We start from the raw sequence: 13503 nt of genomic DNA on the forward strand, positions 1-13503 counted from the left end.
TCCATTGCGACGTCCCCCGGACATCCCCCGTCCTCCTACCATACACTTTTCTGTACATTATGCCTTGAATCTATTCTTTCTCGCCCAGAAATCTGCTCCTTTTACTCTCCGTTCCGAACACACTAGACAACCAGTTCTTATAGCCTTTAGCCGTACCCTTATCCTACTCTTCCTCTGTTCCTCTGGTGATGTAGAGGTTAAACCAGGCCCTGCAGCCCCCAGCTCCACTCCCATTCTCCAGGCGCTCTCATTTGTTGACTTCTGTAACCGTAAAAGCCTTGGTTTCATGCATGTTAACATTAGAAGCCTCAAGTTTATTTTATTCACTGCTTTAGCACACTCCACCAACCTAGCCGTGTCTGAATCCTGGCTTAGGAAGGCCACCAAAAATCCAGAAATGTCTAACTAACTATAACATTTTCCGACAAGATAGAACTGCCAAAGGGGGCGGAGTTGCAATCTACTGCAGATATAGCCTGCAGAGTTCTGTCTTACTATCCAGGTCTGTGCCCAAACAATTCGAGCTTTTACTTTTAAAAATCCACCTTTCCAGAAACTAGTCTCTCACCGTTGACGCTTGTTATAGACCCCCTTCAGCTCCCAGCTGTGCCCTGGACACCATATGTGAATTGATTGCTCCCCATCTATCTTCAGAGTTTGTACTGTTAGGTGACCTAAACTGGAACATGCTTAACACCCCGGCCGTCCTACAATCTAAGCTAGATGCCCTCCATCTCACACAAATGATCAAGAAACCTACCAGGTAAAACCCTAAATCCATAACCATGGGCACCCTCTTAGATATCATCCTGATCAACTTGCCCTCTAAATACACTTCTGCTGTCTTCAACCAGGATCTCAGCGATCACTGCCTCATTGCCTGCGTGTGTAATGGGTTGTCGGTCAAATTACCTAATCGACCTGGCCAAGGTATCCTGGAAGGATATTGAACTCATCCCGTCAGTAGAGGATGCCTGGTTGCTTTTTAAAAGTGCTTTCTTCACTATCTTAAAGATAGTGCCTGAAACCATTCAAAAAATGTAGAACTAAGAACAGATATACAGTTGGAAGTTTACATACACCTTAGCCTTTCACAATTCCTGACATTTAGTCAGAGTAAAAATTCCCTGTCTTAGGTCAGTTAGGATCACCACTTTATTTTAAGAATGTGAAATGTCAGAATAATAGTAGACAGAATGATTTATTTCAGCTTTTATTTCTTTCATCACATTCCCAGTGGATCATAAGTTTACATACACTCAATTAGTATTTGGTAGCATTGCCTTTAAATTGTTTAACTTGGGTCAAACGTTTCAGGTAGCCTTCCACAAGCTTCCCACAATAAGTTGGGTGAATTTTGGCCCATTCCTCCTGACAGAGCTGGTGTAACTGAGTCAGGTTTGTAGGCCTCCTTGCTCGCACACGCTTTTTCAGTTCTGTCCACAAATGTTCAATAGGATTGAGGTCAGGGCTTTGTGATGGCCACTCCAATACCTTGACTTTGTTGTCCTTTGTTGCCATTTTGCCACAACTTTGGAAGAATGCATAGGGTCATTGTCCATTTGGAAGACCCATTTGCGACCAAGCTTTAACTTCCTGACTGTCTTGAGATGTTGCTTCAATAGATCTACATAATTTTCCTGCCTCATGATGCCATCTATTTTGCACTCGTCCCTCCTACAGCAAAGCACCCCCCACAACATGATGCTGCCACTCCCGTGCTTTACGGTTGGGATGGTGTTCTTTGGCTTGCATGCATCCCCCTTTCTTCAACCAAACATAGCGATGGTCACTATGGCCAAATAGTTCTATTTTTGTTTCATCAGACCAGAGGACCTTTTTCCAAAAAGTACAATCTTTGTCCCCATGTGCAGTTGCAAACTGTAGTCTGGCTTTTTATGGCGGTTTTGGAGCAGTGGTTTCTTCCTTGCTGAAGGGCCTTTCAGGTTATGTCGATATAGGACTCGTTTTACTGTGGATATAGATACTTGTACCGGTTTCCTCCAGGATCTTCAGAAGGTCCTTTGCTGTTTTTCTGGGATTGATTGCACTTTTTGCACCAAAGTACGTTCAACTCTATGAGACAGAACGCGCCTCCTTCATGAGCGGTATGACAACTGTGTGGTCCCATGGTGTTTATACTTGCGTACTATTGGTCGTACAGATGAACGTGGTACCTTCAGGAGTTTGGAAATTGCTCCCAAGGATGAAACAGACTTGTGGACGTCTACAATTTTTTTTCTGAGGTCTTGGGGGATTTCTTTTGATTTTCCCAAGATGTCAAGCAAAGAGGCACTGGCTTTGAAGGTAGGCCTTGAAATACAGCCACAGGTACACCTCCAGTTGACTCAAATTATGTAAATTAGCCTAAGCTTCTAAAGCCATGACATAATTTTCTCGAATTTTCCAAGCTGTTTAAAGGCACTGTCAACTTAGTGTATGTAAACTTCGGCTCCATCCACTGCAATTGTGATACAGTGAATTATAAGTGAAATCATCTGTTTGAAGAATTGTTACTTGTGTCATGCACAAAGTAGATGTCCTAACCCACTTGCCAAAACTATTTATTTGTTAACAGGACATTTGTGGAGAGGTTGAAAAACGAGTTGTAATGACTCAAACCTAAGTGTATGTAAACTTCTGACTTCAACTATAGCCCTTGGTTCACCCCAGACTTGATTGCCCTTGACCAGCACAAAAACATTAGGTGGCATTCTGCATTAGCATCGAATAGCCCCCACGATATGCAACTTTTCAAGGAAGTCAGGAACCAATATACTCAGTCAGTTAGGAAAGCTAAGGCTAGCTTTTTCAAACAGAAATTTGCATCCTGTAGCATTCATTCGAAAAAGTTTTGGGACACTGCAAATTCCATGGAGAATAAGAGCACCTCCTCCAAGCTGCCCATTGCACTGAGGATAGGAAACACTGTCACCACCGATAAATCAACAATAATTTCAATAAGCATTTTTCTACGGCTGGCCATGCTTTCCACCTGGCTACCCCTACCCCGGCCAACATCTCTGCAGCAACTTGCCCAAGCCCCCCCGCTTCTCCTTCACCCAAATCCAGACAGCTGATGTTCTGAAAGAGCTGTAAAATCTGGATCCCTACAAATCAGCTGGGCTAGACAATCTGGACCCTCTCTTTCTAAAATTATCCTCTGAAATTGTTGAAACCCCTATTACTAGTCTGTCCAGCGTCCCTTTCGTATCGTCTGAGATCCCCAAAGATTGGAAAGCTGCCGCAGTCATCCCCCTCTTCAAAGGGGGAGACACTCTAGACCCAAACTGTTATAGACCTATATCCTTCCTGCCCTGCCTTTCTAAAGTCTTCGAAAGCCAAGTTTTTCAATTTTTTTATTTCACCTTTATTTAACCAGGTAAACTAGTTGAGAACAAGTTCTCGTTTACAACTGCGACTTGGCCAAGATAAAGCAAAGTAGTGTGATACAAACAACAACACAGAGATACACATGGAATAAACAAGCGTACAGTCAGTTACACAATAGGAAAAATAGGGGGAAAAAAGTCTATATACAGTGCCTTGCGAAAGTATTCGGCCCCCTTGAACTTTGTGACCTTTTGCCACATTTTAGGCTTCAAACATAAAGATATAAAACTGTATTTTTTTGTGAAGAATCAACAACAAGTGGGACACAATCATGAAGTGGAACGACATTTATTGGATATTTCAAACTTTTTTAACAAATCAAAAACTGAAAAATTGGGCGTGCAAAATTATTCAGCCCCTCTACTTTCAGTGCAGCAAACTCTCTCCAGAAGTTCAGTGAGGATCTCTGAATTATCCAATGTTGACCTAAATGACTAATGATGATAAATACAATCCACCTGTGTGTAATCAAGTCTCTGTATAAATGCACCTGCACTGTGATCGTCTCAGAGGTCCGTTAAAAGCGCAGAGAGCATCATGAAGAACAAGGAACACACCAGGCAGGTTCGAGATACTGTTATGAAGAAGTTTAAAGCCGGATTTGGATACAAAAATATTTCCCAAGCTTTAAACATCCCAAGGAGCACTGTGCAAGCAATAATATTGAAATGGGAGGAGTATCAGACCACTGCAAATCTACCAAGACCTGGCCGTCCCTCTAAACTTTCAGCTCATACAAGGAGAAGACTGATCAGAGATGCAGCCAAGAGGCCCATGATCACTCTGGATGAACTGCAGAGATCTACAGCTGAGGTGGGAGACTCTGTCCATAGGACAACAATCAGTCGTATATTGCACAAATCTGGCCTTTATGGAAGAGTGGCAAGAAGAAAGCCATTTCTTAAAGATATCCATAAAAAGTGTTGTTTAAAGTTTGCCACAAGCCACCTGGGAGACACACCAAACATGTGGAAGAAGGTGCTCTGGTCAGATGAAACCAAAATTGAACTTTTTGGCAACAATGCAAAACGTTATGTTTGGCGTAAAAGCAACACAGCTGAACACACCATCCCCACTGTCAAACATGGTGGTGGCAGCATCATGGTTTGGGCCTGCTTTTCTTCAGCAGGGACAGGGAAGATGGTTAAAATTGATGGGAAGATGGATGGAGCCAAATACAGGACCATTCTGGAAGAAAACCTGATGGAGTCTGCAAAAGACCTGAGACTGGGACGGAGATTTGTCTTCAATGATCCAAAACATAAAGCAAAATCTACAATGGAATGGTTCAAAAATAAACATATCCAGGTGTTAGAATGGCCAAGTCAAAGTCCAGACCTGAATCCAATCGAGAATCTGTGGAAAGAACTGAAAACTGCTGTTCACAAATGCTCTCCATCCAACCTCACTGAGCTCGAGCTGTTTTGCAAGGAGGAATGGGAAAAAAATTCAGTCTCTCGATGTGCAAAACTGATAGAGACATACCCCAAGTGACTTACAGCTGTAATCACAGCAAAAGGTGGCGCTACAAAGTATTAACTTAAGGGGGCCGAATAATTTTGCACGCCCAATTTTTCAGTTTTTGATTTGTTAAAAAAGTTTGAAATATCCAATAAATGTCGTTCCACTTCATGATTGTGTCCCACTTGTTGTTGATTCTTCACAAAAAATACAGTTTTATATCTTTATGTTTGAAGCCTGAAATGTGGCAAAAGGTCGCAAAGTTCAAGGGGGCCGAATACTTTCGCAAGGCACTGTACAGTGTGTGCAAATGGCGTGAAGAGGTAAGGCAATAAATAGGCCATTGTAGCGAAGTAATTACAATTTAGCAAATTAACACTAGAGCGATAGATGAGCAGATGGTGATGTGCAAGTACAAATACTTGTGTGCAAAAGAGCAGAAAAGTAAATAAAAACAATATGGGGATGAGGTAGGTAGATTGGGTGGGCTATTTTCAGATGGGCCATGTGTACAGTGTGCAGAGATCGGTTAGCTGCTCAGATGCTGATGAAAGCCAAGTGAACAAACAGATCACTGAACATTTCGAATCCCACCGTACCTTCTCCACTATGCAATCTGGTTTCAGAGCTGGTCATGGATGCACCTCAACCACGCTCAAGGTCCTAAACGATATTATAACTGCCATCGATAAAAGACAGTACTGTGCAGCCGTCTTCATCGGCCTGGCCAAGGCTTTCGACTCACCGTCAATCACTGCATTCTTATTGGCAGACTCAATAGCCTTGGCTTCTCTAATGACTGCCTCGCCTGGTTCACCAACTACTTCTCAGACAGAGTTCAGTGTGTCAAATCGGAGGGCCTGTTGTCCGGACCTCTGGCCGTCTCTATGGGTGTTGTCCCAGGGAACAATTCTCGGGCCGACTCTTTTCTCTGTATATATCAATGATGTCACTCTTGCTGTAGGTGATTCTTTGATCCACCTCTACGCAGATGACACCATTCTGTATACATCTGGCCCTTCTTTGGACACTGTGCTAACAAACATCCAAACGAGCTTCAATGCATTACAACACTCTTCCGTGGCCTCCAACTGCTGTTAAATGCAAGTAAAACTAAGTGCATGCTCTTCAACCGATTGCTGCCCGCACCCTCCTGCCCAACTAGCATCACTACTCTGGACGGTTCTGACTTAGAATATGTGGACAACTACAAATACCTAGGTGTCTGGTTAGACTGTAAACTATCCTTCCAGACTCACATTAAAACTTATTCAGGCTAGGGTCTATTTTTCTCCACTTCCTGTCTGACTGACGTGCCCAAAGTAAACTGCCTGTTACTCAGGCCCAGAAGTATATAATTGGTACCATTGGATAGAAAACACTTTGAAGTTTGTAGAAATACTACACTGAACAGTTTCCCATTGGCCTACTATGCTGAGTGGTTTCCCATTGGCCTACTACACTGAGCCTTCTGGGAAACTCACATCATAGAGACTACCTACTTCACTTATTTGGATTGTGGTCTGTGGTGTTTTATCAATGCTCCAATATACATAAGGACTTTTGTCGCCTTACTCCCTCCCGTCTGTGCACACAAACCATGTTTTGTCAACAGTGGATTGGGGACACATTAACTATGCCTGGTAAGTATCATATCTGCACCTTACCATCTCTGCACCACATGAGACACTTCTTCATCTCTGCACCACCTAAGCCACGTCACCATCTCTGCACCACATAAGCCACATCACCATCTCTGCACCACATAAGCCACGCCACCATCTCTGCACCACATAAGCCACATCACCATCTCTGCACCACATAAGCCACGTCACCATCTCTGCACCACATAAGCCACGTCACCATCTCTGCACCACATAAGCCACGTCACCATCTCTGCACCACATAAGCCACGTCACCATCTCTGCACCACATAAGCCACGTCACCATCTCTGCACCACATAAGCCACGTCACCATCTCTGCACCACATAAGCCACGTCACCATCTCTGCACCACATAAGCCACATCACCATCTCTGCACCACATAAGCCACATCACCATCTCTGCACCACATAAGCCACGTCACCATCTCTGCACCACATAAGCCACATCACCATATCTGCACCACATAAGCCACATCACCATCTCTGCACCACATAAGCCACATCACCATCTCTGCACCACATAAGCCACATCACCATCTCTGCACCACATAAGCCACATCACCATATCTGCACCACATAAGCCACGTCACCATCTCTGCACCACATAAGCCACATCACCATCTCTGCACCACATAAGCCACGTCACCATCTCTGCACCACATCACCATCTCTGCACCACATCACAATCTCTGCACCACATCACCATCTCTGCACCACATAAGCCACATCACCATCTCTGCACCACATAAGCCACATCACCATCTCTGCACCACATAAGCCACATCACCATATCTGCACCACATAAGCCACTTCAGAGCACACAGAAAATAACTAATAAATACAAAATGGCACCGTAGCAAAATGTCAACATAGAAGATTTGAGATTGCAAAGACAAATACAGAGGATGTGGTTTTTAGAGAAGGTCACATGAGGTCACCTTCGGTGATGACCAAAAGGAGAGTGTCTGCTCCTTTGTTGAGAGACTCTACTTGTTGAGCTCTGCTGCTGACAGGCAGAGGCCTAGGGTTCTGGAAGTGCCCTCCACTCCACTGGAACAGCACACAGCCGTCCCCCATCTTTCTCCTCACACAGACAACCAGGTAGAGGGTGGTCCCATGGGAGAAGGGAGACACGCTGAGGACACCCTGAAGCTCCAGGCTCTGATGGAGAGCCAAGACACTTCCGGTCCAAACGAACACCTGGTAAAAACAAGACAAGTTAGCTACTAGCTAGTCGAAATCAACTCCAGGTGGTGAAGTCAAAGTCCATTGGCCGTTTTGATTTGAATGACAATCGTAATGTGGTGGTGTGCATGTGGATATCATGTCCTGGAGCACCTGTACTGTACAGGTATGTTTCACAGGTATGACAAGTTCATTTTAACCCCCAAACTCACCTGGCTTGAGGCAATCAAGTAGTGTCTTTTTTCAATGGAGAAGTGTTTAACATCAAGAGCTTCAACAGCCAGTGATTGTTCCTATGGGGAAAGGTTTGATGTTCAATATAAATGAATACATTACTGAACTTAATGCCACTGACATGGAGTGACTGTCAAAAGAGAACTAACCATAGGAACAGAAGGCCAATGAGTGATTGATTTATAGTAAGTAATTGATTACTATGTAGATATTACATAATGTCTGCAGGCAAAAAACACATCATAAGGACCACAGAATAAAAGACAACAGTCAAGTCCAAAAGGTAACAGGCTTCACCAGGGTTAGATTGAGGTTCTGTTGCACTCTGAACAGGCTGAGGTTGACAGCAGGGGAGTCCGGGAGGGCGCCATGTGTGATCGCTACATAGGATGAGCCGTTCATAGAGAAACCCACACACATCCTAGGGTCCTGGATCGTCACCGACTGAAAACAAGAGAGAATTATATGTATTTTTGCCATTTAGCAGATGGTCTTATCCAGAGCAACATACAGGATCAATTAGGGTTAAGTGCCTTGCTCAAGGGAACAAACATTTTCACCTTGTTGGCTCGGGGATTCGAAACAGCAACCTTTCGGTTACTGGCCCAACACTCTTAACCACTAGACTACCTGCCACCCCATAGTGCAATCAGGCATCATGATATACTATAAATAGACTGATGCATATGTGTATGCAACACAAAGCAAGGCAGTTTTCTAAAAGCTGTTCTGAGTGAGTCGTTCATGTCTTCCTTCCCTCTTCCCTTCATCTTTCTGGCCTCCTACATAGTTCAACTACTGTCCCTACAGTGCCTTCAGTAACTACTCACATCCCTTGACTTTTTACAACATGTTTTGTGTTACAGGCTGAATTAAAAAATGTATTCAATTGAGATTTTGTGTCACTGGCCTTCACACAATAACCCATAATGTCAAAGTGGAATTATGTTTTTAGAAATGTTTAGAAATGTATTAAAAATGAAATGCTGAAATGTGTTGAGTCAATAAGTATTCAACACCTTTGTTATGCCAAGCATAAATAAGTTCAGGAGTAAAAATGTGCTTAACAAGTCACATAATACGTTGCATAGACTCACTCTGTGTGCAATAATAGTATTCAATATGGTTTTTGAATGACTACCTCATCTCTGTACCACACACATACAGATAATTGTAAGGTCCCTCAGTCGAGCAGTGAATTTCAAGCACAGATTCAACCACAAAGACCAGGGAGGTTTTCCTATGCCCCATAAAGAAGGGAACTTGTTGGTAAACAAAAAGCAGATATTGAATAACCATTTGAGCATGGTAAAGTTATTAATTACACTTTGGATGGTGTCTCAATACACTCAGGCACTACAATGATATTGGCATCCTTCCTAACTCAGTAGCTGGAGAGAAGCAAACCGCTCTATAATTTCACCATGAGGCCAATGATGACTTTAAAAAGTTACAGAGTTTAATGGCTGTGATAGGACAAAACTGAGGGTCAACAACATTGTAGTTACTCCACAATACTATCTAAATGACAAATTGAAAAGAAGGAAGCCTGTACAGAATACAAATTCTCCAAAACATGCATCATGTTTGCAATAAGGTACTAAAGTAATACTGCAAAAAAATTGGCAAACTAATGAACTTTATGTCCTCAATACAAAGCGTTATGTTTGGGGCAAATCCAACACATCACTGTGTCGTGTCTGTGACTCTCATTAATTGTGAAGACTGTTATTTCATCAAATAAATTCTCTATGTGTATTACTATTATGTGATTAAACTAATAATGCAAACTTTAATTAACTAGGAAGTTGGGGGCACCACGGGAAAAAAAAATAATCTCTAGTTCCCGAATCGACTCTTCAGATATTTTCACATCTTATCAATTAGTCTTCTATTAATTAATTATTAATTGTTACCTCATTAGTCTCATTCCAAAAATCGTAAAATTCTTGGTTATCTGCACGAACCCTAGTTTCCATCATGAATCACCAATATACAAATTGGCTTAATTATTTATTTACTAACTAACTAAATAAATAAATAATCACAGAAATACAAAACAAACAAACAGTAGATATTGGTTACTAACAATGATAGAAAAGTCCCTAGTGGGCTAAGCCGATATGACGGGCTGGTAGACAAATGGAAAGGGGTGGGAACTGAGAAAGAGCGGGAGAGACAAAACGTATTCACTACACACAGTCTATAATTATATTAATTGAAATGCTAATCCTTTGCACATGAATGGCCGCTCATTCGAGAAAAATTACAATTTATATATTTTCACCCGTATTTCGTTGTCTTCTCTGTTGGAATCCTCGATCATCCTGTAGAGTTCATCAGAGTCTCTGGTTAACTTTCCCAGAAGTCACAATGTCTTTTGTGGTTGTAGGTGGTTAGAATGGATACTTCTCATAGAATAGATGTGTCGGCTGTTGTCAGTATTCTCGTTCTAGATGTACGTCATTTCTAGCTGCAGACTAGTAATTCTACTTCTAAGATTTGATCTTATTCTGTAGTGATGGATAGTGGCAGAGTTTAAACATTTTCAGCCGTGTAGCCAAAACTACAGCTGTGTGGTCTCCGATGGCGTATAGAATTGTAGCCTAGAGGAAAACCTGTTTCAGTCTGCCTTTCAACATACAATGGGAGACAAATTCACCTTTCAGCAGGACATTAACCTAAAACATGAGGCCAAATCTATGCTGTAGTTGCTTCCCAAGACAACATTGAATGTTCCTGAGTGGGTAGTTACAGTTTTGACTTAAATCGTCTTGAAAATCCATGGCAAGACTTGAACATGGCTGTCTAGCAATGATCAACAACCAACTTGACAGAGCTTGAAGAATATAACAAAATAAATGTGTACGTATTATACTAACTGTCACGTTCGTTATAAAGATCGGACCAAGGCGCAGCGTGGTATGCGTACATTCTTATTTATTTAAAGAATGAACACTGAACAAACTAACAAAACGAAAAGTGACGCTATACAAACAACTACACATAGACAAGATCCCACAAACACCAAAGGGAAATGGCTACCTAAATATGATCCCCAATCAGAGACAACGATAAACAGCTGCCTCTGATTGGGAACCATATCAGGCCACCATAGACATACAAATCACCTGGACCTACAAAAACCCTAGACATACAAAAAAACCTAGACAATACAAAAACTAGCGTACCCACCCTAGTCACACCCTGACCTAACCAAAATATAAAGAAAACAGAGATATCTCATTACAGGGCGTGACACTAACATGTTTTGACTCAGGGTGTGAATACTTATGTAAATTATATATTTCTGTATTTCATTTTCAATCATTTTGCAAACATTTCTAGAAATATGTTTTCACTTTGTCATGGAGTATTGTGTATAGATGTGTGAGAAAAAAAGTCAAGGGATATGAATACTTTCTGAAAGCACTGTATATAGTTCAACTATCGTACCTATGTAGTTTAGCCTAGCAGAGGCCAAGATGGAGCTTATAGCTAAGCCTATAAGAGGCCAAGATAAGCTATGCAATAAGTTCTATCAGAGGTCAATACGGAGCTTTTTGCTTAGCCTATCAGGGGTCAAGATGGATATTTTTGCTTAGCCTAAAAGAGGTAAATATGCAGCATATTGCTTAGCCAATAACCATATTACTTATAGCTGCCACATCCTCTCCGATCTCCACCTGCTTAGGGTGTAGGGTCTAGGGGTCGATATGAAATTGGGCTATAGGATACTGTTTAGATACATCACTAGATTACCTGTATAGGCACCAACACCCCCTGCCACCTGTAAAGAGTGGCGTGGGTCTGGGTGGAGCCTCCAGTTGAGGGCCTGTCTAGCCTCATGGCCAGAGGAGACGCTCCACCAACCAGGGAACACCAGCCTGAGGTGGGGGTCTCTGGGAAGATCTGATACACTGCCATCACTGGAAGAGTCCCCTCTGAAAATTGACTAGTATAATCACTGTATATCATGGTGAACATATGAATACAGACCTGGAACTGAAATTACCACTATATTTTCTACTGAGGGTATATGACATTAACTGAGTGCAGAAATGAAGTACCTAGCCCATCTTACCCACGGCAACAGCTGTGTCCGACTGAGTCTCCCACTCCACACTGACCGCTGCCTCCAGACCTTTAATGCGGGACACAGTCAAGAACACGGTCCTACCGCCCTCCTTTCCCACCACAGAGCTATCAGTCCTGCAGAGATAGATGTACATGTGTGACGTGTGTGAGCGTGTCTGTGTGAGCGTTCGTGTGTGTGCGTGCATGTTTGTATGTGTGAATGCATGTGTGTGCATGTGCGTGTGTGAGTGTGATCTAGTGTTCGCTCACCGGTTGAGGGAAGAGGCGATGCGGAAGAGGCCCAGAGGGGCGGAGTTCTGCAGCACAGTGATGACTGTGTAGAATATGTCTCCAAGCCGCGCCCCTCCAGTTGGACTGGACAGGGTCACTGTGAATGTCTCGTTCACCTCAGGCTCAGCGTCCAGAACTGCCCAGATCTCCAAAGTCTACAACGTCAACACGTCAGAGAACATCAACCAACATGTCAGAGAACATCAACCAACACGTCAGAGAACATCAACCAACACGTCAGAGACCATCAACCAACACGTCAGAGACCATCAACCAACACGTCAGAGAACATCAACCAACATGTCAGAGACCATCAACCAACACGTCAGAGAACATCAACCAACACGTCAGAGATCATCAACCAATATAGGGCTTTATAGCTTCCCTGACCTCTGTGCTTCCAAGGTACTGAAACACATCAAGATAAGATGTCTATACCTAACGACCTTTGATATTCTCCAAATAACACACCTCTTGCCTTTATATCAATTAACTCAATTATCCAATACATATCTTCAATCTTTTCAATCAATTATACAATATATATCTTCAATCAATTATCCAATATACTGTATATCTTTAATCAATGATCCAATAAATATCTTCCATCAATTATCCAATATACTGTATATCTTTAATCAATGATCCAATAAATATCTTCCATCAATTATCCAATATACTGTATATCTTTAATCAATTATCCAATATATATCTTCAATCAATTATCCAATATTTTTCTTCAATTTATTCAATCAATTATTCAATATATATCTTCAACATTTTCAATCAATTATCCAATAGATATCGTCAATTTATTCAATCAATTATCCAATACATATATCTTCAATCAATTATACAATTTATATCTACAATCAATTATCCAATATACTGTATATCTTTAATCAATTATCCAATATATATCTTCAATCAATTATCCAATATTTTTCTTCAATTTATTCAGTCAATTATTCAATATATATCTTCAATCTTTTCAATCAATTATCCAATAGATATCGTCAATTTATTCAATCAATTATCCAATACATATATCTTCAATCAATTATACAATGTATATCTACAATCAATTATCCAATATACTGTATATCTTTAATCAATTATCCAATATATATCTTCAATCAATTATCCAATATACTGTACATCTTCAATCAATTATCCAATATTTTTCTTCAATTCATT

General features: G+C 41.6%; 1 protein-coding gene across 1 annotated transcript in view; it reads right to left on the reverse strand.

Annotated features, from left to right (window-relative positions):
• LOC139411912 (adhesion G-protein coupled receptor V1-like) overlaps positions 1-13503 on the reverse strand; it is a 213606-nt gene that overhangs the window by 136100 nt on the left and 64003 nt on the right. Inside the window, exons 43-48 of the mRNA XM_071158667.1 lie at positions 12286-12461; positions 12023-12150; positions 11701-11882; positions 8236-8382; positions 7917-7997; positions 7458-7719 (exon numbers count right to left, since the gene is read on the reverse strand). Coding sequence (XP_071014768.1) covers positions 7458-7719; positions 7917-7997; positions 8236-8382; positions 11701-11882; positions 12023-12150; positions 12286-12461 — 976 coding nt within the window. The remainder of the gene's footprint in view (positions 1-7457; positions 7720-7916; positions 7998-8235; positions 8383-11700; positions 11883-12022; positions 12151-12285; positions 12462-13503) is intronic.

This window comes from Oncorhynchus clarkii, chromosome 6 (genome assembly GCF_045791955.1).
Source record: "Oncorhynchus clarkii lewisi isolate Uvic-CL-2024 chromosome 6, UVic_Ocla_1.0, whole genome shotgun sequence".
NCBI lineage: Eukaryota > Metazoa > Chordata > Actinopteri > Salmoniformes > Salmonidae > Oncorhynchus > Oncorhynchus clarkii.